The 26,098-nt window shown below is 36.6% G+C and overlaps 1 protein-coding gene and 1 long non-coding RNA gene across 2 annotated transcripts; both read right to left on the bottom strand.

Moving 5' to 3' along the window:
* Positions 1-11,027: 11,027 nt before the first annotated feature.
* LOC102809164 (E3 ubiquitin-protein ligase UBR4-like) lies at positions 11,028-23,102 on the bottom strand. The gene is made up of 18 exons (XM_085491993.1): positions 23,078-23,102; positions 21,825-21,979; positions 21,159-21,391; positions 20,559-20,805; positions 19,496-19,752; positions 18,960-19,059; positions 17,078-17,218; positions 16,211-16,322; positions 15,587-15,780; positions 15,287-15,372; positions 15,110-15,192; positions 14,209-14,294; positions 13,883-14,108; positions 13,562-13,679; positions 12,763-12,874; positions 11,688-11,835; positions 11,356-11,435; positions 11,028-11,045 (listed from the first exon to the last, which is right to left on the bottom strand). The coding sequence occupies exons 1-18, from the start codon at positions 23,100-23,102 to the stop codon at positions 11,028-11,030; spliced, it is 2,421 nt and encodes an 806-aa protein (XP_085348119.1).
* Positions 23,103-23,113: 11 nt separating this feature from the next.
* Positions 23,114-24,316, bottom strand: LOC146733586 (uncharacterized). The gene is made up of 3 exons (XR_014926897.1): positions 24,232-24,316; positions 23,338-23,441; positions 23,114-23,201 (listed from the first exon to the last, which is right to left on the bottom strand). It is a non-coding gene; the product is annotated as an uncharacterized LOC146733586 (long non-coding RNA).
* Between the last annotated feature and the right edge of the window lie 1,782 nt (positions 24,317-26,098).

Genomic DNA, 26,098 nt, shown 5'->3' with positions numbered 1-26,098 from the left:
AACACAAAACTGACACTAGCAGATGCATGGCAGTTATCAGCACAAAACTGACACTAGCAGATGCATGGCAGTTATCAACACAAAACTGACACTAGCAGATGCACGGCAGTTATCAACACAAAACTGACACTAGCAGATGCACGGCAGTTATCAACACAAAACTGACACTAGCAGATGCATGGCAGTTATCAACACAAAACTGACACTAGCAGATGTATGGCAGTTATCAACACAAAACTGACACGAGCAGATGCATGGCAGTTATCAACACAAAACTGACACTAGCAGATGCATGGCAGTTATCAACACAAAACTGACACTAGCAGATGTATGGCAGTTATCAACACAAAACTGACACTAGCAGATGCATGGCAGTTATCAGCACAAAACTGACACTAGCAGATGCATGGCAGTTATCAACACAAAACTGACACTAGCAGATGCATGGCAGTTATCAACACAAAACTGACACTAGCAGATGTATGGCAGTTATCAACACAAAACTGACACTAGCAGATGCATGGCAGTTATCAGCACAAAACTGACACTAGCAGATGCATGGCAGTTATCAACACAAAACTGACACTAGCAGATGCATGGCAGTTATCAACACAAAACTGACACTAGCAGATGCATGGCAGTTATCAGCACAAAACTGACACCAGCAGATGCATGGCAGTTATCAACACAAAACTGACACTAGCAGATGCATGGCAGTTATCAACACAAAACTGACACTAGCAGATGCATGGCAGTTATCAACACAAAACTGACACTAGCAGATGCATGGCAGTTATCAGCACAAAACTGACACTAGCAGATGCATGGTAGTTATCAACATAATACTGACACTAGCAGATGCATGGCAGTTATCAACACAAAACTGACACTAGCAGATGCATGGCAGTTATCAGCACAAAACTGACACTAGCAGATGCATGGCAGTTATCAACACAAAACTGACACTAGCAGATGCATGGCAGTTATCAACACAAAACTGACACTAGCAGATGCATGGCAGTTATCAACACAAAACTGACACTAGCAGATGCATGGCAGTTATCAACACAAAACTGACACTAGCAGATGCATGGCAGTTATCAGCACAAAACTGACACTAGCAGATGCATGGCAGTTATCAGCACAAAACTGACACTAGCAGATGCATGGCAGTTATCAGCACAAAACTGACACTAGCAGATGCATGGCAGTTATCAACACAAAACTGACACTAGCAGATGCATGGCAGTTATCAACACAAAACTGACACTAGCAGATGCATGGCAGTTATCAACATAAAACTGACACTAGCAGATGCATGGCAGTTATCAACACAAAACTGACACTAGCAGATGCATGGCAGTTATCAGCACAAAACTGACACTAGCAGATGCATGGCAGTTATCAACACAAAACTGACACTAGCAGATGCATGGCAGTTATCAACACAAAACTGACACTAGCAGATGCATGGCAGTTATCAACACAAAACTGACACTAGCAGATGCATGGCAGTTATCAGCACAAAACTGACACTAGCAGATGCATGGCAGTTATCAGCACAAAACTGACACTAGCAGATGCATGGCAGTTATCAACACAAAACTGACACTAGCAGATGCATGGCAGTTATCAACACAAAACTGACACTAGCAGATGCATGGCAGTTATCAACACAAAACTGACACTAGCAGATGCATGGCAGTTATCAACACAAAACTGACACTAGCAGATGTATGGCAGTTATCAACACAAAACTGACACTAGCAGATGCATGGCAGTTAGCACAAAACTGACACTAGCAGATGCATGGCAGTTATCAACACAAAACTGACACTAGCAGATGCATGGCAGTTATCAACACAAAACTGACACTAGCAGATGCATGGCAGTTAGCACAAAACTGACACTAGCAGATGCACGGCAGTTATCAACACAAAACTGACACTAGCAGATGCATGGCAGTTATCAACACAAAACTGACACTAGCAGATGCATGGCAGTTATCAACACAAAACTGACACTAGCAGATGCATGGCAGTTATCAACACAAAACTGACACTAGCAGATGCATGGCAGTTATCAACACAAAACTGACACTAGCAGATGCATGGCAGTTATCAACACAAAACTGACACTAGCAGATGCATGGCAGTTATCAACATAAAACTGACACTAGCAGATGCATGGCAGTTATCAACACAAAACTGACACTAGCAGATGCATGGCAGTTATCAACACAAAACTGACACTAGCAGATGCATGGCAGTTATCAACACAAAACTGACACTAGCAGATGCATGGCAGTTATCAGCACAAAACTGACACTAGCAGATGCATGGCAGTTATCAACACAAAACTGATACCATAGAAGCTACTTACATAATTATATCCCCACAGAATCGGATCAAAGCCAACATAAGGTGTTTAAGTGACTGCATTACAGACAAAGGCTGCTGACCTGCAATAACAAAGAAATGGTGACAAACAAAAAACAAAATGATAACAAGTGGCTTCTTGGCTGAATAAATCTTAGATGTGCCCACACAAGGCAAAACGATGTTGAAAATATCACCAAATATACATGTATCCATCAAAATTTAATAGAGAATTGATGATATCATCCCAAATGAACAAATCTGAGGGTACCTATATGTATAATATCAAAGCAATTGGACTTGAAGCAATTGAAGTTGAAAACATCACTTTTCAACAAAAATATTCAGCAAAATTGGAGATATCATCCCAAAATGAACAAATCAGAATTGCAGTTTTCAAGAAGTAAAAAGTTGATGTGGACGCCTGGTGCTGGATGACGCCATACAATCAACAATATGATTAGCTCCACTCGACAAAATCAACAGCAGAGCTGAAAATTTGTTACTGGTCCACAGATGTTTAATAACCTTTTTTGAGACCATTTTTTGTTTGTTTTAATAATATTTTGGCAGTTTTGAACTGATAAGCACACTGACTAGAAACTATGTTTAAGTACAAGGTCAGCAGTCAGTACTCACCAGATAGCGTACCCAAATGTGCAGCTTGAATGGCACCAACATAGCTTTCAGACGGGATTGGATCATTAGCGAAGGAATTACGCTGTGAAAAAGAAAGATGAATATGTACAAGTTTTCCGGCAGATACACAATTATTCGCAATGACCTTGACAGCTGTAGTTAAAAACAAGCAGCCTGTCGGCTGAGATAGCTCCGCTGTTAGCAATGCACATTTCAATTAACTGAAGATATCATTAGAAAATAAACAATATGTATATCAAAGCAATCGGACTTGCTGTTTTCAACAAAAATGTCAAAAATATCACTTTTTACCCAAAATGACAAAAATATTCACCAAAATTAGAGAATTGAAGATATCATCCCGAAATGAACAAATCTGAGAAAGGTCCACATGTAGTACCAATATATGCAATATCAAAGCAATCCGACTTGCAGTTTTTAACAAGAAGTCGAAAATATCACTTTTTATCAAAAATGACAAAAATATTCACCAAAATTAGAGAATTGAAGATATCATCACGAAATGAACAAATCTAAGAGAGGTCTACCCAAGGTACATATACACCAAGTATCAAAGCATTCAGACTTGTAGTTTTCAAGAAGAAGTCGAGAAAGTAAAACATTGACACGGACAATCACTCATATGATAAGCTTCGCTCGACAAAGTCGACAGCAGAGCTAAAATAGCAATGCTTTATACTGTAAACCAATATGGGCTTCATTTTTCAAGTTTTTTAAATTACGCATTCACAGTGATACACACTATCTAAAATATGTCTATTGTTCATGTTTACAGTTTCAGACAGAGGAAATATTGACTCCATGCATTGTGGATCCCAGTGAAATGTTCTCCCCATCTACCCATACATGTGTAGCTAAGAGAGTGCCAGTTCAAATAATGAGACAGAATAAAGTATTCCACAGATAGAGAACTCACCCAGGCACCTACAGCCGGGAATTCATTCACTGAAGTATTACTCCATTTTTCGACAGCGCTTCTAATTGGTGCGGGTAAACCTGCCATAATAGACATTCCAAATATGGATATCTTAGATGCTCGACCAGTACCTAGTCTCAATACTGCACCATATGCTGATAGAGCTGCTGGTGTGCATTGCTCGTCTTTCAAGTCACTGTGTTTCACCACTTCTTGTAGTAGCGATGACCTAGAGAGTGATATAGTAATTTTGGTAATGACAATGGCGAATCTTGACAGTGAAATACCATATATAGCATAAGTCATAGAAGATGACACTGATTCAAATATTTATGGTTTTGTCAATAAAGAAACAAGCTTTATGCTAACATCAAATTAATTTTTTACAAATAAACTTCTGCCCTGCTTCTATGGGAATCACTGCCCTGCTTTTATGGGAAACAATGCTCTGCTTCTACGAGAATCACTGCTCTGCTTCTACGAGAATCACTGCTCTGCTTCTACGAGAATCACTGCTCTGCTTCTACGAGAATCACTGCTCTGCTTCAATGGGAATCACTGCTCTGCTTCTACGAGAATCACTGCTCTGCTTCTACGAGAATCACTGCTCTGCTTCAATGGGAATCACTGCTCTGCTTCTATGGGAATCACTGCTCTGTTTCTATGGGAATCAATGCTCTGCTTCTATGGGAATCACTGCTTCTATGGGAATCACTGCTCTGCTTCTATGGGAATCACTGCTCTGCTTCTATGGGAATCACTGCTCTGCTTCTATGAGAATCACTGCTCTGCTTCTATGAGAATCACTGCTCTGCTTCAATGGGAATCACTGCTCTGCTTCAATGGGAATCACTGCTCTGCTTCTACGGGAATCACTGCTCTGCTTCCATGGGAATCACTGCTCTGCTTCCATGGGAATCACTGCCTTGCTTCTATGGGAATCACTGCTCTGCTTCTATGGGAATCACTGCTCTGCTTCTATGGGAATCACTGCTCTGCTTCCATGGGAATCACTGCTCTGCTTCCATGGGAATCACTGCTCTGCTTCTATGGGAATCAATGCTCTGCTTCTATGGGAATCAATGCTCTGCTTCTATGGGAATCAATGCTCTGCTTCTATGGGAATCAATGCTCTGCTTCTATGGGAATCAATGCTCTGCTTCTATGGGAATCAATGCTCTGCTTCTATGGGAATCAATGCGATTGTCCTATGGGAATCAATGCGATTGTCCTATGGGAATCAATGCGATTGTCCTATGGGAATCAATGCGATTGTCCTATGGGAATCAATGCGCTTGTCCTATGGGAATTACTGCTCTGCTTCTATGGGAATCACTGCTCTGCTTCTATGAGAATCACTGCTCTGCTTCTATGGAAATCACTGCTCTGCTTCTATGGGAATCACTGCTCTGCTTCAATGGGAATCACTGCTCTGCTTCAATGGGAATCACTGCTCTGCTTCAATGGGAATCACTGCTCTGCTTCTACGGGAATCACTGCTCTGCTTCTACGGGAATCTCTGCTCTGCTTCCATGGGAATCACTGCTCTGCTTCCATGGGAATCACTGCTCTGCTTCCATGGGAATCACTGCCTTGCTTCTATGGGAATCACTGCTCTGCTTCTATGGGAATCACTGCTCTGCTTCCATGGGAATCACTGCTCTGCTTCCATGGGAATCACTGCTCTGCTTCCATGGGAATCACTGCTCTGCTTCTATGGGAATCACTGCTCTGCTTCCATGGGAATTACTGCTCCGCTTCTATGGGAATCACTGCTCTGCTGCTATGGGAATCACTGCCCTGCTTCTATGGGAATCACTGCTCTGCTTCTATGGAAATCACTGCTCTGCTTCTATGGGAATCACTGTTCCACTTCTATGGGAATCACTGCTCTACTTCTATGAGAATCACTGTTCTGCTCCTATGGGAACCACTGCTTTAAATGAAATGTTACTAAACTATATGATGCGACTTACCTACAGAACACTGTGTAAATTTCAATAAGTGTTGCAACAGCTGGTAAAAGGTCCTTGGCAAGATCCATTGCCTTATGAGGGTTAGTGTCACTCTATAAAAGAAAAAAAATATTATTTTAAGATGATGCTATGCTGAAGATATACTTTGTGAGGAATGATGGTCAAATTATGGATACCGGCAATGGAAGGAAAAATTTAATATTCTTACCATGGATTTTGAGAAGCAATCATCAAGTGCCACTTGTACCTTGCCAATCACAGAGTCTAACATGTAGATATGATGTAAGCTAGACAGCTGCGCCAGTGGTAGAATTTCTCCACTTTCCACCGAGAATGGAAACTCAGACAACTGAAAGAAACAATATCAATGTATATCTAGAAATATCATGAAATGAACCTACAAATTGTTTTTCATAGAAAATTACATTGAACTGAAGTAAATTCCAGGGGATATCATTAACTTTACCCACAATGCCTTAAAAGTGTTGCCTCTTTTCATCACAAATTCACAAATTACTTCTGCACTTTCCTTCATTTTTGGGCAAAAATAGCCGAATTCTTTGAGTGCTCAAAGGGTTAAAGAAGAATTCAAACGATTAAGAAAGTGCTCAAAGGGTTAAGGAAAGGCTCAAAAGGTTAAATAAGTGCTCAAGGGGTTAAGGAAGTGCTCAAGGGGTTAAGGAAGTGCTCAAGGGGTTAAGGAAGTGCTCAAGGGGTTAAGGAAGTGCTCAAGGGGTTAAGGAAGTGCTCAAGGGGTTAAGGAAGTGCACAAGGGGTTAAGGAAGTGCTCAAGGGGTTAAGGAAGTGCACAAGGGGTTAAGGAAGTGCACAAGGGGTTAAGGAAGTGCACAAGGGGTTAAGGAAGTGCACAAGGGGTTAAGGAAGTGCACAAGGGGTTAAGGAAGTGCACAAGGGGTTAAGGAAGTGCTCAAGGGGTTAAGGAAGTGCTCAAGGGGTTAAGAAAGTGCTCAAGGGGTTAAGGAAGTGCTCAAGGGGTTAAGGAAGTGCTCAAGGGGTTAAGGAAGTGCTCAAGGGGTTAAGGAAGTGCTCAAGGGGTTAAGGAAGTGCTCAAGGGGTTAAGGAAGTGCTCAAGGGGTTAAGGAAGTGCACAAGGGGTTAAGGAAGTGCACAAGGGGTTAAGGAAGTGCACAAGGGGTTAAGGAAGTGCACAAGGGGTTAAGGAAGTGCTCAAGGGGTTAAGGAAGTGCTCAAGGGGTTAAGGAAGTGCTCAAGGGGTTAAGGAAGTGCTCAAGGGGTTAAGGAAGTGCTCAAGGGGTTAAGGAAGTGCTCAAGGGGTTAAGGAAGTGCTCAAGGGGTTAAGGAAGTGCTCAAGGGGTTAAGGAAGTGCTCAAGGGGTTAAGGAAGTGCTCAAGGGGTTAAGGAAGTGCTCAAGGGGTTAAGGAAGTGCTCAAGGGGTTAAGGAAGTGCTCAAGGGGTTAAGGAAGTGCTCAAGGGGTTAAGGAAGTGCTCGTGCTCAAGGGGTTAAGGAAGTGCTCGTGCTCAAGGGGTTAAGGAAGTGCTCAAGGGGTTAAGGAAGTGCTCAAGGGGTTAAGGAAGTGCACAAGGGGTTAAGGAAGTGCACAAGGGGTTAAGGAAGTGCACAAGGGGTTAAGGAAGTGCACAAGGGGTTAAGGAAGTGCTCAAGGGGTTAAGGAAGTGCTCAAGGGGTTAAGGAAGTGCTCAAGGGGTTAAGGAAGTGCTCAAGGGGTTAAGGAAGTGCTCAAGGGGTTAAGGAAGTGCTCAAGGGGTTAAGGAAGTGCTCAAGGGGTTAAGGAAGTGCTCAAGGGGTTAAGGAAGTGCTCAAGGGGTTAAGGAAGTGCTCAAGGGGTTAAGGAAGTGCTCAAGGGGTTAAGGAAGTGCTCAAGGGGTTAAGGAAGTGCTCAAGGGGTTAAGGAAGTGCTCAAGGGGTTAAGGAAGTGCTCAAGGGGTTAAGGAAGTGCTCAAGGGGTTAAGGAAGTGCTCAAGGGGTTAAGGAAGTGCTCAAGGGGTTAAGGAAGTGCTCAAGGGGTTAAGGAAGTGCTCAAGGGGTTAAGGAAGTGCTCAAGGGGTTAAGGAAGTGCTCAAGGGGTTAAGGAAGTGCTCAAGGGGTTAAGGACCTACCTGTCTGGCAATATATTCCTGCGTTAATTGTACATCATATTTCACAGTGTTACAGTGCTTGGTGACATATCCTACTAGTTTTTCAACAAGTGTCTTGGACATGCGTTGCTGACACAGACATTGCTGTCAAAGAAAACAAAAAAAAACGTTATACATGTATCAATACATTGAGATCTCAATTAAGCAAATAGGTAAAGGACTTATTTTAAGCACTCAAAACTTTAGGAGGTGCTAAGAACAGTACAGAATCTTTAATTGACACAACTGGAATTTTGTATGAATATGGAGGAAATCATAAAGGCCACAATATTTTTGTTTGTGCCTATACATTCACATTTTTTCTTGAAGACCGATCTCCCCAGCAGTTAACAAGCTGTCTCAACTTGATTTTGGGAAACCCATTTTGACTCAGAATCCTAACAAAAGCAGTCCTGCATACTACTCAGACCATAATAAAATGTCAGTTGTAACACAGAGCAAGTTTTAATATTATGTAAACAAGGCATTTTACATGCACTATACATGTATGTGACACAAGACCCATCAGGAACATGATAAGTTGAGATAGCTATGTTACTCTAACCTTTTCACCACCAGACTTTCTCACCCAAATTTGTCTGCACTTTTTTCTTACATTCTTCAATATTTTTAGAAATATACCCTAATTTTGGAGCCAACAGACAAAATTCAAGTCATTTTTCAGTTTTGACACAAAAATTTGGTTATTTTTGTCAGACTGGTTGTGAAAAGGTTAAACAAGACAGGCTACTATATACAAGGTGAGTGATGACATCATACCTTTATCCAAGATGAGTATGTGTTATTGCCAAGTCTTGGTACCCATCTTATGGTGTGTAGAATCTCACTATGAGTCAACGACCTTTCACTGACTCCAGTCTGACTTTCTAATAACTTCATGTACGCCACAGAAGGCGGAAGATCAGATAAGAGACGCCAGCACATAATAAAGTTGTACTGAATGGAACATACATCCTATAAAGAAATGGAAAGGATTTTAAAACGATTTAATTACGGGAGATATACCGTAATACAAGTAGAACAAAAAACCATTAAACAACCTAAGTAACTAGGATCATGTGAGTAATATACCACTGATCTAATAGTAATTCTTTTTCCAGTCTCATATTCCGGTGTGTTACGGAAAGGATTAATTTGAGAAAAATACGTTGCATTTCAGAAAGTTTATAATATTGAAAAATCACTTAGCTTAAGTTTACTTTTTTTCCTAGATTGGACAACTTTTAAAACCTAATTCTGACCATTTTTTGTATCAGCCAATACACAAATATTCACTGAAATAATGGCCATTTAAAAAATAATCACTGATATAATGGCCAATACACAAATATTCACTGATATAATGGCCAGTACACAAATATTCACTGATATAATGGCCAGTACACAAATATTCACTGATATAATGGCCAATACGCAAATAGTCACTGATATAATGGCCAATACACGAATATTCACTGATATAATGGCCATTTAAAAAATAATCACTGATATAATGGCCAATACACAAATATTCACTGATATAATGGCCAGTACACAAATATTCACTGATATAATGGCCAGTACACAAATATTCACTGATATAATGGCCAATACGCAAATAGTCACTGATATAATGGCCAATACACGAATATTCACTGATATAATGGCCATTTAAAAAATAATCACTGATATAATGGCCAATACACAAATACTCACTGATATAATGGCCAATACACAAATACTCACTGATATAATGGCCAATACACAAATATTCACTGATATAATGGCCAGTACACAAATATACACTGATATAATGGCCAGTACACGAATATTCACTGATATAATGGCCAATACACAAATACTCACTGATATAATGGCCAATACACAAATATTCACTGATATAATGGCCAATACACAAATATTTACTGATATAATGGCCAATACACAAATATACACTGATATAATGGCCAATACACAAATATTCACCAATACATTGGTCATTATTTGGCTCTTAATACTTTCCCAAATGTAATAGATAACCTGGATTGTATTTAGTCTAAACATTCATGACATTTTGATGTAAAGATGTGTTTATATATTCAAAATACTGAGAAATTAGGATGAGGTAATCAGAAGCCATACATAATACAGTGACTTACCAAAAATGGAAGAGTTTTACTTTCCTGTCTAGCTTTGACATCACAATGAGACCCTGCTGACAGTAGATTAATTACAGCAGAATAAAACTCATAGTAGTCAAAGACCTTGTCAAAAAGAATATTACAAATCTGAAAATAAACAAACATAATTGCTAATACAATGCTTTCAATGCATATGGGCCTGTATTTTTAACTTCACAATATTAATTAAGGGTGATTGTATTTTGACACAGGAATTTCTAGTTATTTCCTATAACTGGTTACTTGAGGTAAAAACTTGGGTAACCAAATGAATATTTGAAATATGAAGCTTTGTTGCATATATTTTGATTTAAATTTAAATTCAAAATGGCTGCTAGTATTTGAATAAATCAGTCACAGTTTCCATGAAAGCAAGTTGCAGTACCATCTCTTTTTATTTGCTCTTTCTCACAGTATATTTCCCCAATAATACACACATATTAAATTACTAAATGCATGACTTTTATTTGCAAAATGCATCTTGCCAAGAGTTTTCAAATGAGCTGTTACCTTGACATACCGGTAGGTCAGAATGCAGTTCATATGATACGCATTTAACTTTGTGGAAAGGTTAATTCTGTTAGAAGCATTGGTAAATAAGCTATGTATCCTACACCACATGTCAGACTTTTTGATTGGCTTTGGGTGAGACACTTTTGTCATTTTGGATTGTGAAATAATAGTTGGAGAATGTGAAATACATGTGACTACTAGTATTAAACATCTGTCACCATAACGTCATAAGTTACAGCATGCCATAATTTTGCGATATTGCACTGGAATTCCCAATATGGAACGATTATGTACGTGCCATCCTCTAATGAAAGAAACAAAAATGGCAGTCTCCTGGGTTTGACCGGACCCTGCACAAAGAAATTTTCTAATTTTGTTCTAAACAAGTTTTTGGAGTTCAGCATTCCCATGATGTACTGTAAAATACTTTATCTTCACTTGGAATGATTCAGTGAATATTCCTTTTTTCCTATATTTCAACTCGTCAAAAATCAGTGAAAATAAATTCCATACAAAACACCAAAAAGTCCTTTCAGCGAAAATTTATTCCAGCTAAAATAAAGTATTCTACAGTATTCTTGGGAGAAAAAGATGTATAATAATAAGGTTAATACCTCTTTGTCAATCTTAGGTGCTGATGTGTTGTTAATTTCAGCTGGAGACACATTGTAAAATCTTGGCTTCAACTGCAAACCTGCAGATCAAAAGTAACAAAAATCTGTTAAATCCGTCTCAGTACATGCATAATTAGAAATTCCAGTAATACGGAAACTGTTAGGACTCATAAAACAATCATTACTCTGACTTAACATCTCTGTCAATAGACACCTGTCATTCATAAAAAGTGAGCACTCTGAATCATGTATATAAATAGAAAATTTAGCAGTGAATTACTAAGATGTGTGACTTTTTAAGTTCATTTCCTTGGCAATTGTGAATATATTACCTTGATTATCACTGGATTCATTTTGTTTATAATTGTCTTCAACTTCTTTACAAGCATGGTATTGTTTAGATAGCGTACTGCCACCATTGTCTTGTTGTGTCACCATTGATGGACTTACTGAGTGTAGTGTAAACACATTCATTTGTACCTGTATAATCAGTTACAGATATCAATATTAAAATACACACACATACTGCCACCATTGTCTTGTTTTGTCACCATTGATGGACTTACTGAGTGTAGTGTAAACACATTCATTTGTAGCTGTATAATCAGTTACAGATATCAATATTAAAATACACACACATACTGCCACCATTGTCTTGTTGTGTCACCATTGATGGACTTACTGAGTGTAGTGTAAACACATTCATTTGTAGCTGTATAATCAGTTACAGATATCAATATTAAAATACACATATGCAGAGATTACCCGACTAATCATAGCATAGTTTATGCTTTATTATGCAACTGGGAAAAAAAAAAAAAATTTAATTGTTCAAGATCCACTATTTAGTTCACCCATCTAGAAGACGCATGATATATTGTAAGATCATAGTTTTTGATTCAAATTACAGTAAGATAACTATAATAGGTACTCCTTCATTTTGAAAAGTTAAAAATGTTTATCTCGACACATTCAATGTCATGTCTTAAAGGATGAGGGTTTTACATTCAATACGATGTTCAATAAGACGGGCTGGAAACGTAAACGAGACAAAAACAATAGATTTTTCAGGTTAGCTAGGGGGAAATAACGTTGCTAAGTATTATCGTCAGGGAAAGCTATTGTTTAAGCTTGTCTGTGATTGGTTGCTGCAATGTTTGGTGGATTTTGACCAGTTTGTGAAGTAAGTTTGACTTAGAGAATGCACATACACATAACACATTGTTTGCATGTAATTCAACCCAGCATGGTTTAAATTGTTTACAGGTAATTCAACCCAGCATGGTTTAAATTCAATATTTGTTTACAGTGATTGTCAATATCAATGAACAGTAAAACAGATGCTGTGCAGGAACAGTCTTACATGTGTAAAACTGAAAGAGATTAGAAATGTTTGTCATATATTACACGACTTGCCTGTTCAAATAACGTTGTTGGTGGTACTGAGTAGTGATGTAAGAAATAATCAAACACCATGACAAGACGACTCAAAGCCAAGGGTGGTTCAAGGGTAAGGTCACTGTAGGAAAAAAATAAACATGTGTAAATTAACTGCCATGTTCCACCATGACTGGTTCTACTAACAGGCTTCTCGAACCTAAGTGGTCCTACTGACACGCATGCCTCACTTAAGTTGTCCTACTGACACTCATGCCTCACCTAATTGTTCCGACTGACACGCATGCCTCACTTAAGTTGTCCTACTGACACTCATGCCTCACCTAAGTGGTCCTACTGACACGCATGCCTCACCTAAGTGGTCCTGCTAAATCTCCTACCTCACCTAAGTGGTCCTGCTAAATCTCCTACCTCACCTAAGTGGTCCTACTGACACTCATGCCTCACCTAAGTGGTCCTACTGACACTCCTACCTCTCCTAAGTGGTCCTACTGATACTCCTACCTCACCTAAGTGGTCCTACTGACACTCATGCCTCACCTAAGTGGTCCTACTGACACTCCTACCTCACCTAAGTGGTCCTACTGACACTCATGCCTCACCTAAGTGGTCCTACTGACACTCATGCCTCACCTAAGTGGTCCTACTGACACTCATACCTCATCTAAGTGGTCCTACTGACACTCCTACCTCTCCTAAGTGGTCCTACTGATACTCCTACCTTCCCTAAGTGGTCCTACTGATACTCCTACCTTCCCTAAGTGGTCCTACTAACTCTTCCCCCCTCACCAAAGTGAAACTCTCATACCTCATATCTGATATCTCCATCAATGCATGTGCCAATCTCAGCATTATATTTCTCTTTGTCTTGGCTGTAAAATTCTGGAAAATAAACAGCAGTAACTGCATGTGCTCCACATTAATATCTGTAACAAAATAGAAAGCTCTGGGAATTAACAGAAACGCATCAGAAAAATAATAAGGTGCTGTAAGCTTCAGTGTCAAATCAAAACATCTCTTGTTGATGACTGAGGAATACAGGAAAATCAAAACAAAGAATATTCCAAAGTACCAGTATTTAGACTCAAAAGTTACCATCTATCTGTTAAAGCTCAATAGAGGTACTTACCATCAAAGTCCACTAGTTGGACCTTCTCCAGTGACTTCTGTTTGACAGTGTTAATAAACCTTTCCCATATCCAGATACACGCCCTAGTGTCCAACCTCTTGGTCATGTCTCTCTTCTGTCTCAACAACAGAACATGTGCCAGAACAGCAAGGCATCTTGGGTAAATATTCAGTGGCCAGGGCCCATCTCCCACTGGGCTAACCCCCAGGTTATTTAGCAAAGAATCCTGCACAAAGAGAATTCATTGGATAATTATATCATGTGTTCCAGGATGAATGACTTACGGTCATTAAGAGAACAATGTGCGAGTTTTTAGTGAACTGTACCTGTAAATCATCCGTAAGTGAACCGGATGCCAAGAGACTGTGGTTGAAATGAGACAACGCCATGGAGAAATCATCATATAGTTTCACTGAAAAAAAAAGAAATTCATGATAAATAAATGATATAAATTCATGATAAATAAATGATATAAATTCATGATTCTATTTTCATTCACTTGACCTAGTGTTTTATTATTGTTAAACTGGCTTCATTCTTATTTGCTCATTTCACTTGCTACTGTAGCTGTTACTGTATTTGCTCTATAAGTAAGCGCTTACAGAAATATCAGTTGTGTGTCTATGATCAAAAGAAGTAACATATGAATGATCTTGTATACAATTAATGCAACTGATTGTTCATATGTACTATTTGATATGCACTTCTAATAGAGCAAATATGGTACGTAGCCTAATAGTCAACATATATTTACACATGTACTGCTATGAAATCATTGTCACACTCACTACTCCCATACCACCTTGTTTACATGTGTGCACACTACAACTATCTATCAATACATTTCACTTGTTGGTGAACTTCTAAAAATTCAGAACACCAGTGTGCCCTCTAGGCCGATATGACATACCACTTACACCCAAAGATTTGCCGTCATGCAACTAGCTGTGCTTATTTACTGGCACGTCGTCGACGCAACAGAAAAAACATTTAAATAATTCAGTGATCTTGATAAACTCACTGTAGTTATAGAATTTTATAATTTGGTAAAATAATGTTTACATTTTATAAACAAAAGTCAGGGACCACAACATTTTTGTTAGTGCCTCAAGTCACCTAAACTGTCACATACAAATATCTTGAAGACAACTTCCCCAGAAGTCAACAAACTCACTCAACATGATTTTAGGAATTTCATTGTGATTTCATCTGGAGAACATTCCTTACCATAATCATGTTTTGATGTCTCTTTATCAAGGTCTTTAAGCACAGTAGCTAATCCAGTCATGTGTTGCTCACTAAATGATTTCCTGTAAGATAATAATATCAATATTTTGATAAGTAAACTTCATAACAGAGAATCAGAAAATTATTCATGTAAAAATCAAGTTGTGAAAAACTCACCTCAGATAACTTCTCACGAGTTGATTGTTTGAGTTCAGTAAGTGTACAGTCAAGAAGCGCAAGATATCACAAGCCAAGTTTATAAACTGTAAACAAAAAAACAAAATAAATGCATATCATACACTATTTCCAAATAAAGTGTGCATAGTCACATTTTAAACAATTTGTTTCATTCGTTTCAAATTACAGGCAAATAACGGTACTATGATGTACACTTTATTTAAAGTGTGAATTATGTACCGATACTCAGTCAGCCGCATGGCTGGAGCAATTCTTACTGTTCATATGTGAGAGACTTACTCCATCAGGTTCCTTTTTATCAGGAACTATTCTAACATCATCAGCATGGCAGGATCGATTCAAACCATTCTTATCCCCGACTATATCATCAGCAGGTGGGGGACGAGGGGGTGGAGGAGGTGTGGTGGATGTATCAGATTCTGGTGATAACGTCTCTTCAAACCAATGTCCAAGGATGGGTTCACTATCTTCATCTAAATATTTGTAAAATAAAGAAAAAAAAGTTTTACTTATTTTGAAATCTTTGTGTGATATGATATTTATTAATGTATATTAAAACTACTACACATGTTACAATCATGAGATTATGAAACAGATTTCTATGCAAGTCACTTTAAAATTAAAATACTAGCGATATGTTGTGAAAACATTTGTAGATTGACCATATTTCAAACAGTTGTCCAGTCATCAAACGAGTCATGTTTTGGCTTATTTATCTCACATAAACATGTGTACAAAAACCAAATAAATTGCCCTAGACTTTTGCTCTTCATTTATTAATTTTTTATGACCGAGAGCAAATGAAAAATTATCCAATCATACATTGTTATAAAAACTATCAACTATCAACTATCTTATCTGTCACTCTTTTCTTTCACATATGGGTGTCTAAGTGATACATACCATCTGATGATTCCTGTGAGCTGCTGAAGTCGTCTTCATAATAAGTATTAGAATCAGATTCACTGCCACTCTCCGACTGCACGGTTTTTCTCTGTCTTTTCATCGTACATGCCTGTAATTGTTACAAAGTATTCACGAATATAGACGTTTTTAGTTACATGCTTAACATACGTATCATACTACCAAGCCTTTTTCATACTGTTAAAGATTGGTCAAAAATTTGGTGTTCCAATATAATCCAATAATATGGTTCATAATGGAATATTTTCAGAAATCATTAGACACATTCAGCACAAGATTCTTTCATTTTTTAAACTGTAAAAACATGCACATAATAATTATATAACTCCATATTTTCTCTTACTAGTAATGTTAGTGACTACTTAGCTTCTTATGAAACACAGTTACTGTAGTAGATTAGAAAATTGAACACATTCATGGACGTGTAGAAATTGAACACATTCATGGACATGCAGAAATTGAACACATTCATGGACATGCAGAAATTGAACACATTCATGGACATGTAGAAATTGAACACATTCATGGACATGTAGAAATTGAACACATTCATGGACATGTAGAAATTGAACACATTCATGGACATGTAGAAATTGAACACATTCATGGACATGTAGAAATTGAACACATTCATGGACATGTAGAAATTGAACACATTCATGGACATGTAGAAATTGAACACATTCATGGACATGTAGAAATTGAACACATTCATGGACATGTAGAAATTGAACACATTCATGGACATGTAGAAATTGAACACATTCATGGACATGTAGAAATTGAACACATTCATGGACATGTAGAAATTGAACACATTCAGTGATGACCAAGATGTTTACTCACCTTTTTATAGGACACAGTAACAAGACAGAGCAGTAGATTGGTAAGTTGAACACTGTCTATAATTCTCTGCACTCTCTGCCATGCTGTGTAGTTGGGTAATACATTCAATTCAGCAGGACTTACATCAATGCTTGTAGTGGTCTGTGAAGAATCATGCAATAATATGATATAACTGGCACAAAACATAGTTGAACTCTGGTGACCTTGCCCTTTGTTATATAATATAATTCCCTTCATCATAGTTTGTTTCAATATAAATATGCATTGTCATAATTAATTTTGAATACAAACAAGTTTTGGGGTTGAACCAACAGTGGGGAATCAGTCTCCCAAATGTCCTTTATCTTTATCCTTTATCTTTATCCTTTATCTGTAAATATCTTACAAAAACATTGGTGCCTTATTTGTTTAATTATTTTAAGGGACATAATTTCCAGCTTTATTCAAAGTAATTCAGATATTTTAGTATAAAAACAAATGCCTCATCGCAAAAAAAAGTGCTGCATTTAGACGTAAATAGATTCATAAAACATGCAAGATAACAGAAAATCTTAGCTGGCTTTTGTCCAAGTATTTTGTACAGGTGTCTGTCAAAAATTAATGATTCACTGAGACAAATATGAACAGCCCCATTGTGTGACTACTGTATTATATGAAAAGTAAAAAAAAAAACACCTTTTATGAATAGCTATCATGTTGCAAGCTCTGCTTTGTATGCAAATCAACTTAAATAGTTAGTTGATGTCCAGTGGAGGGAGAAGTCAACAGTACTGTTGCCTCCTGAGAATCTACATCTTCAAACACTGCAATCTTTGAAGTGCGTTTTTAAACCAGTATTATAAAAACTCTATCATTCTGTTCTAATAGCTGAAACATATTCCTGTGAGTTTTCTCTTGTCGAATGAACTGTTTGTCAAATACAGAATACATATATTTTAGAACAATTTTCTTTTTAAAATGTGGATGAAATGTTTTGCTTTTTATGTATTTTTTATGTATTGTTTTTGATTTGATAACTTTGAACTAATTTCTATTAGCTTCAGATCTTGATCAAAGTTTGGCACCCAATTCATAGCAGTGCTTATATTGATTTTCTGACATCTTGTTTTCTGTAAAGATTTTATTGGTAGGTTTGCAAATGTGTATCAGACTGTGCAATCTCTCCATGAGTTGGTTTTGAAACCCAGTATGGGATTCTGAGATACATTACCAAGGATACTATTACAAGATAAATCATTTGCTTTATTGAACACATACAACAATGCATATTTCCACTGAAATCAGTGACCTTTGATGTGTATCACCAGTGATAAGTCAAGTAGAAACAGTCAAAATATTTTATCAGATTTTCTCAATTTTTGCATGATATTTTCATACAGGACATCTGTTGTTCAAACTCAGGGAAGACTTTATACTGATAAATAAGGTGACCAAGTTTGATGAAGTTTGGAATAGAATTAGTAAAGTTATTATGTACACAATAACAATTATTAATGACGACGACAATGACAATGACAACGACAACGCAGGACAAAATTTTTCCCTTAATATACCTTTCCCTTCCATCTTTGATGGTACGGGCAAGGTAAAAATATAAAATATCCATATTTGTTCAAAAATTGATTTACACTCAACAATCAAAATATACTTTATATGGGTTCAGTATGTCAATGAACTTCGGAAGACATACGTTGACCGATACTTTCATGAACAAATGTGTTCAGTTCATAGTATTCATAAAATTTCAAATTTGTTATTTGTCATTATGTACAGTGTAGCTATAGTTTCAGATTCTATGCACAAAAACTCACTTGATGGATAGATGGACTGGCAACAATAAAGTACAATTATTGTCTGATTTATTTATTGTAAACAGACTTACCTTAGATAATCCTTCTATGTGTAAATCCTCTAGCAATATGGTTAATAGTCTCACTGCATGGTCCGAGAGAGCCACAGTGAGTACTCCAAACCCTTGTAATCTGAATATATGTAATTAATTGAAACACATCTTATTTGTCGTCTGCAATGGTCGATTTGTTGGAACCGTTCACAATTCAAAATTGAACTTCATTAATTTAGTAGGACATAGTATTCGAAGGCAAAGAATAGAAAACAAGACTAGTTTTTGCAAATTCATTTATGTTTGGAAAAGACTATTCATTATATTACTAATATGGTTCGATAGCATCCATTTAATTTCCACAGGTAAATGGATGTATAGGAATTAATTTGGCAGAAAAACATCTCTCCAAATTGCTCTGAAAAAAAAACAATTGGCCAACCTTTTTAATTGTTCAGATTTGCGAGCATTAATAAAATAAATTATTGGGTATGAATTAATGAGTTGTAAATTTATATAATAGGCCCATATAAATGATATAAATAACTTTGATCAAACATATTTTCAGAACTCACCCTTTTGCAGAACTTGGTCTTGTCTGAGCATGTTCTTTACTCTTAGAAGCACTGACATCTTTACTTTTGGGTAAACTACTATCTTTATCTTTGGTGGGCATTGATTTATCCATAATATTGCTAGCATTGAGACTGAGTATACCTTGTAGACCAGTCAGAATACACCATACACCTAACATGTTAAAATTCTGTACATTCTGTCCACCTGTTCTTGTAGAATTTTGTATGGTACCAGCAACAGTATTAAACACGGCCAGCTGTGTACAGTAAATAAAACTCTTTAACCTTTTGAACATCATGATTTTTCCTCCAAAATTTTGGTTAAATATTTTCACATATATTTTTTTAATTTGTTACTTTGGACCAATTGAACATAAGCTCTTGCTCAAAAATTTTGACAAAATAAGAAAAAAATTCAGCAGGTTTAATTCAAAGGGTTACAGATTGTTTGCTGACACCATTTGTTTTCATTCATTTTGCCTATTCATAAATGTTTTTCAAAATTATGTTGATGTATGAAGTAAATATATAATTTATTGTCTGTATGATATTTATTTGGATTAGACATAACTTGGAAATTGACATTTGCAATTGAGTTTCAGCCCCCAAAAAATCTTTTGTTTCCTGTCATCATGCACATCAATTTGAAACATGTGGCTCAGACATTTTTTGCAATTTTGCATACTGTCAGTTAGGGTACCCATAAAGTTAGTCATTATTCAATAAATGTTACATATATCTTGTTGTGGTATAAAATAATCTTAATACAAAGAAAAATACAAAAAAAAATTAAAACCATGTCATTTTTGAATTTTCTTTAGGAAGAAAAGCAGAATTTATTCAGTGAAAGTAATTTTTTTTTAAATTCAAATTTAAATGTATTATAACTAGACAGTTCTAATTTTAGAATATTGTTGAACATGGACGACCATTCAAACCAAACTCATTTTGATTATGGCTTTAGACAGATTTATGCCCCTGTCTGAATTTGTGGGAGTTCATTCATTCCTATTACAGTACCACTAGGATAAACTAAAAATGTAGAGATCAGAGAAGTACTCACACTTTTCTGTACGATGGACACCGCATATCCTTCCATCTCCTCATCCTTGGAGGTGGATACGCCCCGCATCCCAACACTGACGGCTATGTTCAATATGGTGCTACAAGTTGCTACAGTAACACCAGCATACAAACAACTCATTGCTATGGTAACCAAGTCATTCAGACGAGGCAAAGTCAATGGTTCCAAAATCGGTAATGAGAAGGCGTGGGATACAATTGTAATGTCATTCATTAGTGACTGAAAACTGAAGAAGAAAAATATTTATTAATAAACTGACAAATCACTGATAAGTTCTTTTTATGACACTATTTATCAAAATTTGATATTGAGTCACACTCACTAATCATTGCCAAATCAATGTATTTTTTGTATACACAGGTTACTGGTGTTTTATCAAAATTGAAAGCAGCAATAGCAATAACTATCAATCTTTATTCTTAGATTATTATTTTCAATAAAACGTTTCATGTGTCAATTTGTAACAGCCACTGCCAGTACACAAAATGTAGCATATATGCTATTTACAAACAGTGAATGTATGATTCTCCTTACAAATACAGTGACAAATAGAAACAATGTTTTATTTCATTACTATACCTGTTCCTTGCAGCTATTGCATCAGTCACATTGTTCGGCATAATAAAATAATTGCCAGACAGGGCTTCTTTGTATCTGCTGACATATCTCAGTAAATATGGTAGATTGAGACAGATTTCCAGCAACGCATCAGCACCCCCTAACTCGTGTAAATTATCAATGTTTCGGGCTGCAAAATACGTCTTAATGTCTATGCTGGAGTCAAACGTACCACTGTCAAGCATGAAACTTTTCTGTGGAAATAAATGAATGATAATAAACATTACAAAATGTTACAACACTACAGCCATGGCTCCATGTACAATGCGTGTAAATACATTGTATGTTTCACTCTCTACCACTCTCTTACAAGGATTGGAACCAGAATTAGAGTGGTTTATTTTAATGCAATTCAATGTATGGCAGCCACAAAATTGTACACAAAATTATTTCTATGAATATGCCTGTTTACACAGAAACAATTTTCAGTTCTTCAGCTTTCTCTCACCATAATGCACAGTTTGGAAATGCATGCAGTAAACACAGTTGAATTTCAAAGACATTATTTATGCTTATTATTGTAAGATTCCAATCAAATCTCCACATTCCTGAATACTATATTCCCAGTACAGGCAGAATACATTATCTCTGTTGGTTCATTCTGCCAGACAAGCACTTTCAACTCACCAATGATAGTTCCTCATAAGTTGATCTCTTCTTTGTGGATACTAAATTGTCATAACTAGGACTGACTTCTGTAAACGCTGATGTCAACTGCTGAAAGAAATCCCCAGGAAAGCCAGTAGGAGCTTCCACATGCTTCACTGCAGGCTTCTCTTGAGCTGTTGACAGATTATATATACACGCTACTGTAAAATACTTTATTTTTACTTGGAATTAATTTTAGCTATTTTCACTGAAGGCATAAATCCTTGTAATTAAAATCCAACGAATACATGTATACCTTTTTTCCTATATTTTACATTCAACTCGTCAGAAATCAGTGAAAATAAATTCCATACAAAACACATAAAAAGTCTTTTTAGTGAAAATTAATTCCAGCTAAAATAAAGTATTTCACAGTACACTGTGCATTGCATATCATTTCTAAGAAACAGTTTTTAAATCACAATTATTCTTTTTCCTTATTGCTATGTTACTCAGTTAACACCAGATTCCACCAGAGGGGGGGGGGGGTGATTTTATAACCAGTTATCTGTTAGAATGTTTGCAATGGCTTTTCAAACTTTCGTAGATATCCTTGGCATGAGATATGTCTTGCAATGTATTTGTGGATGCCAAGATATCACAAAATGACATTACTTTGCAGTGTTTCATGAGTTTCTATGAATGAATTATATGTTTCTCCTATTTTATGAACATTTCGTAAACTTAAAATACTTTATTTACTCTAATAGTAGCGTATAGGCGTACGTAAAGTTCAGAGGAGTTTCTAATGTTAAAATAAGTAATATTTTAATGATTCAGTATACAACAATTCTGATTTGGGTTTGTATTGGAGATGTGCTTCTAATATAGAAAATATGATATGAATTGATACAAAAGTGAAGCTGGTATACAAAGTTACAAAACCCTAAAACTATATACTCCTCTACTAATCAAAAGCAAATCAAACCCTCACTGCTTACAGGATAAACATTAGTGTACACTTGGTTCCAAATCTACTAGAAAACCTGAATTCAGCTATTACAAGAAACACAAATCTAGAACGCAATGACAAAGAGCTACAGTAAAATACTTTATTTTAGCTGGAATTCTTTTTAGCTAAAAAGATATTTTGGCTGATTTGCAAAATTTTTTATTTTCACTGATATTTGATAAGTTGAGCGAAAGAAAATAAATTCCAAGTGAAAATAAAATGCTTTACAGTACATTGTGTGGTCAGATTAACTTGCTTTAGGATCTGTGGAAAAACTTACTAGCTGCCTTGGATGACATCGGCATCTTGGATGACTTCATCATAGCAGTAAATGTTACGATGTCTGTTTTCTGTAACAGTCCATTTGCTTTACACATACCTTCTATCAAGAACATCAGTTGTTTCTGAGAAAAAAAAAATACATATATAATACACATGACATATAAAACACAAGGACAAATGATATGACTATATTATACAAATGATGTGCAAATTAAAAAAAAACTTTAATAGTGTGCACACACTGAGTTGAAGAGATACCTGTGATACAGCGCAGTATTCATCATATTTCAATAATCTTTTCAGACAGAACTCCATCAAGACTTTACACGCTGACATTACGGTACTGATGCTGGATTTAGGAACTGAAACATTAAACATGGCATACCATAAATCAACAGATTGCTTGCAAGTGTGAGATGTAAGAACATTAGTGGCCAAATAAAAGGATGATATTGAGTACCCCGGTAGTACTTGGTTGAGGCAGCATTTTCACCTTTGCACTACCATCTATATTGTAATCCCTGTGAATGTTTTCAGATTAGCATCTAGTGAGGACCGCATAATCTCATTCATAATTTCCTCATCATTTTCAATTACTGTTGGGCACTGAAGCAAGAAATATATAATGTAATCTAATGTTGATGTCTACAATATTGTAATGTTGAACAGTGAATCAACACCATTGTTACGATTGCTGTCTACAATATTGTAATGTTGAACAGTGAATTAACACCCATGTTACGATTGCTGTCTACAATATTGTAATGTTGAACAGTGAATCAACACCATTGTTATGATTGCTGTCTACAATATTGTAATGTTGAACAGTGAATTAACACCCATGTTACGATTGCTGTCTACAATATTGTAATGTTGAACAGTGAATTAACACCCTTGTTACGATTTCTGTCTACAATATTGTAATGTTGAACAGTGAATTAACACCCTTGTTACGATTGCTGTCTACAATATTGTAATGTTGAACAGTGAATTAACACCCTTGTTACGATTGCTGTCTACAATATTGTAATGTTGAACAGTGAATTAACACCCTTGTTACGATTGCTGTCTACAATATTGTAATGTTGAACAGTGAATGAACACCATAGTTACGATTGCTGTCTACAATATTGTAATGTTGAATTTACTTACTGTCGGTTGCATGTGTACTGATAAAATGTGAACACAAAGCAACAAATGAAGAGTAAAAACACTCATATTGGTCTTCATGGTCCAACAATTCTTCTTTACTGTAATATAAAATTCAGCATTAAGTAAAAGACATCATTCTAAACTTGATAACTTCTGATCTTATAAACTTAGATGCATATTGACTTGATCCCACAATGGCATCTTATTTATGTCAGAAGGAGTAAATCAAACTCAAATCACAGACAGTGTATAGTAGGGCTACTAGGGACTAGGGACTTTGGTTGATTGTTTTCAAACTCCTAGTAATTCCAATATATTGCGTTTTCTTCATGTGAAAAGAAATTTACTATAGTTTCATCAGGATCTTCTTAAACCATGCACATTGTTAATGGTGGCAGCAATGGAGATGAAATGAGATCTCATTTTAGCTCCATGGTGGAAGTGACAGATTTAATAATTTATCATGCTCCAATGATATAATTTTCAGTGATACTATGTATTTAATGGTGCAATAATCATTTTTGATGATATACATGTACATGTATAAGTAAGCACAGAGTAACCAGGAGGTACAATCAATCAACCAACCAGGCGGTTGGTAACGATGGCCGCCATTTGTGTCAACCATCGTCATTACAACATTGAGCAATAACACTAAAATATATTATGTTTTTGCTGTGCACCATGTATTCAATGAATTATCCACATTTCTAACTACAAGGCGTGTATTTAACCGTTTTCGTTGACATGTAAGTCTGTCAATTGACCTGGAGGCACACGTCGATCAGCCAGAAGGTTACCCACAAGAATGGCCGCCATTTGTGTTAACAAAGTCTGCACATGTATACTTTTTTTTTGCTGCAGAGCGTGTTTAATGAACTGTACATGTTTCTAACCATTTCCACCACTTACAGGTCACGGCAGAGCTCCAGAAGGAGTACCTACACTTTATGCAAATTTTTTTTAAAATTATGCTAATTTATTCATGACGTAGCAGTTTCTGTGCTCATGAATATTCATTAATTTGTGGGTCAATACATTTTAAAAGGGGCGATATATTATTTTTGGGGGAAGAGTTAGAAAGGGGGATTAGCAATCCTTAGGGGGTCAATACAAAAGAAGTGACCCATTTGGAGAGCAGCCATGCTCCTCGTATCTGTTGTTGCACGTGACCTACAGATGTCAACTGTGTTCGTTCTTCGACGACTTCGACTGGCTTGTAGGGTAGTATTCTTGTGTTCTGTTTTCCTGACTTGAGTTTTTGAATCCGCTGTTTATGTTTTTAACGTCTTTCATGTCTATTGTAGGAGTGTCCAATCCGTGATTCGAACTTGCGATCTTTGAGTTCCCAGCGCACTGCACTGTCTTGTCCACTGTACCACGAGTGTCTTCACACCGGAGTTAGGATTTAAGTCCTATTCATAGGAGCACTGTCTTCACTAGCATTCAAAAATCTAACTAAACATACTGGATTCGAACCAGCGATTGCTCACATTGCTGACATAGTACAAATCAACTGAGCTATGTGGGTAGTCATGCAAATTAAATAATTTGTTGTCATATTTAGCTTTATTGCCAAATGGTGTTTGCGAGAAAAAGATGGGCAGGCAAGGGAATTGAACCCAGGTCCTCCTGATCACTATGTAGAGAACTGACCCACAAGACCACAATGGATTGACTGGATGTGTTTGCATTTGATAAGACTATATAGTGTGTGTATATATATAGAAATACAACATATTTCTATTATTGCGTTACAATTGTCCAAAAAATTGCCAATTTTGTGTTTTTACTTGTGTAAACTATATGCATGCCATAACCCGTTAGTGTACATCTTGCCAATTGGGTGTTTGCCATTTGCATTGCC

The sequence above is a fragment of the Saccoglossus kowalevskii genome, chromosome 17 (genome assembly GCF_978046115.1).
Source record: "Saccoglossus kowalevskii chromosome 17, keSacKowa6.1, whole genome shotgun sequence".
NCBI classification, from domain to species: Eukaryota; Metazoa; Hemichordata; class Enteropneusta; family Harrimaniidae; genus Saccoglossus; species Saccoglossus kowalevskii.
Note: the sequence above shows the minus strand (reverse complement) of the source record. Positions and strands in the feature narration are given on the sequence as shown.

What these genes read in the sequence shown, in the direction of transcription:
- LOC102809164 (XM_085491993.1), bottom strand. Translation starts at nt 23,102, where the DNA reads ATGCCGATGTCATCCAAGGCAGCTA. An exon ending in TGTCCATCGTACAGAAAAGT is followed by an intron (nt 19,753 to 20,558) that starts GTGAGTACTTCT and finishes TACTGTACACAG; the next exon opens with CTGGCCGTGTTTAATACTGT. An exon ending in TATTTGAACAGGCAAGTCGT is followed by an intron (nt 11,836 to 12,762) that starts GTAATATATGAC and finishes CTGATTATACAG; the next exon opens with GTACAAATGAATGTGTTTAC.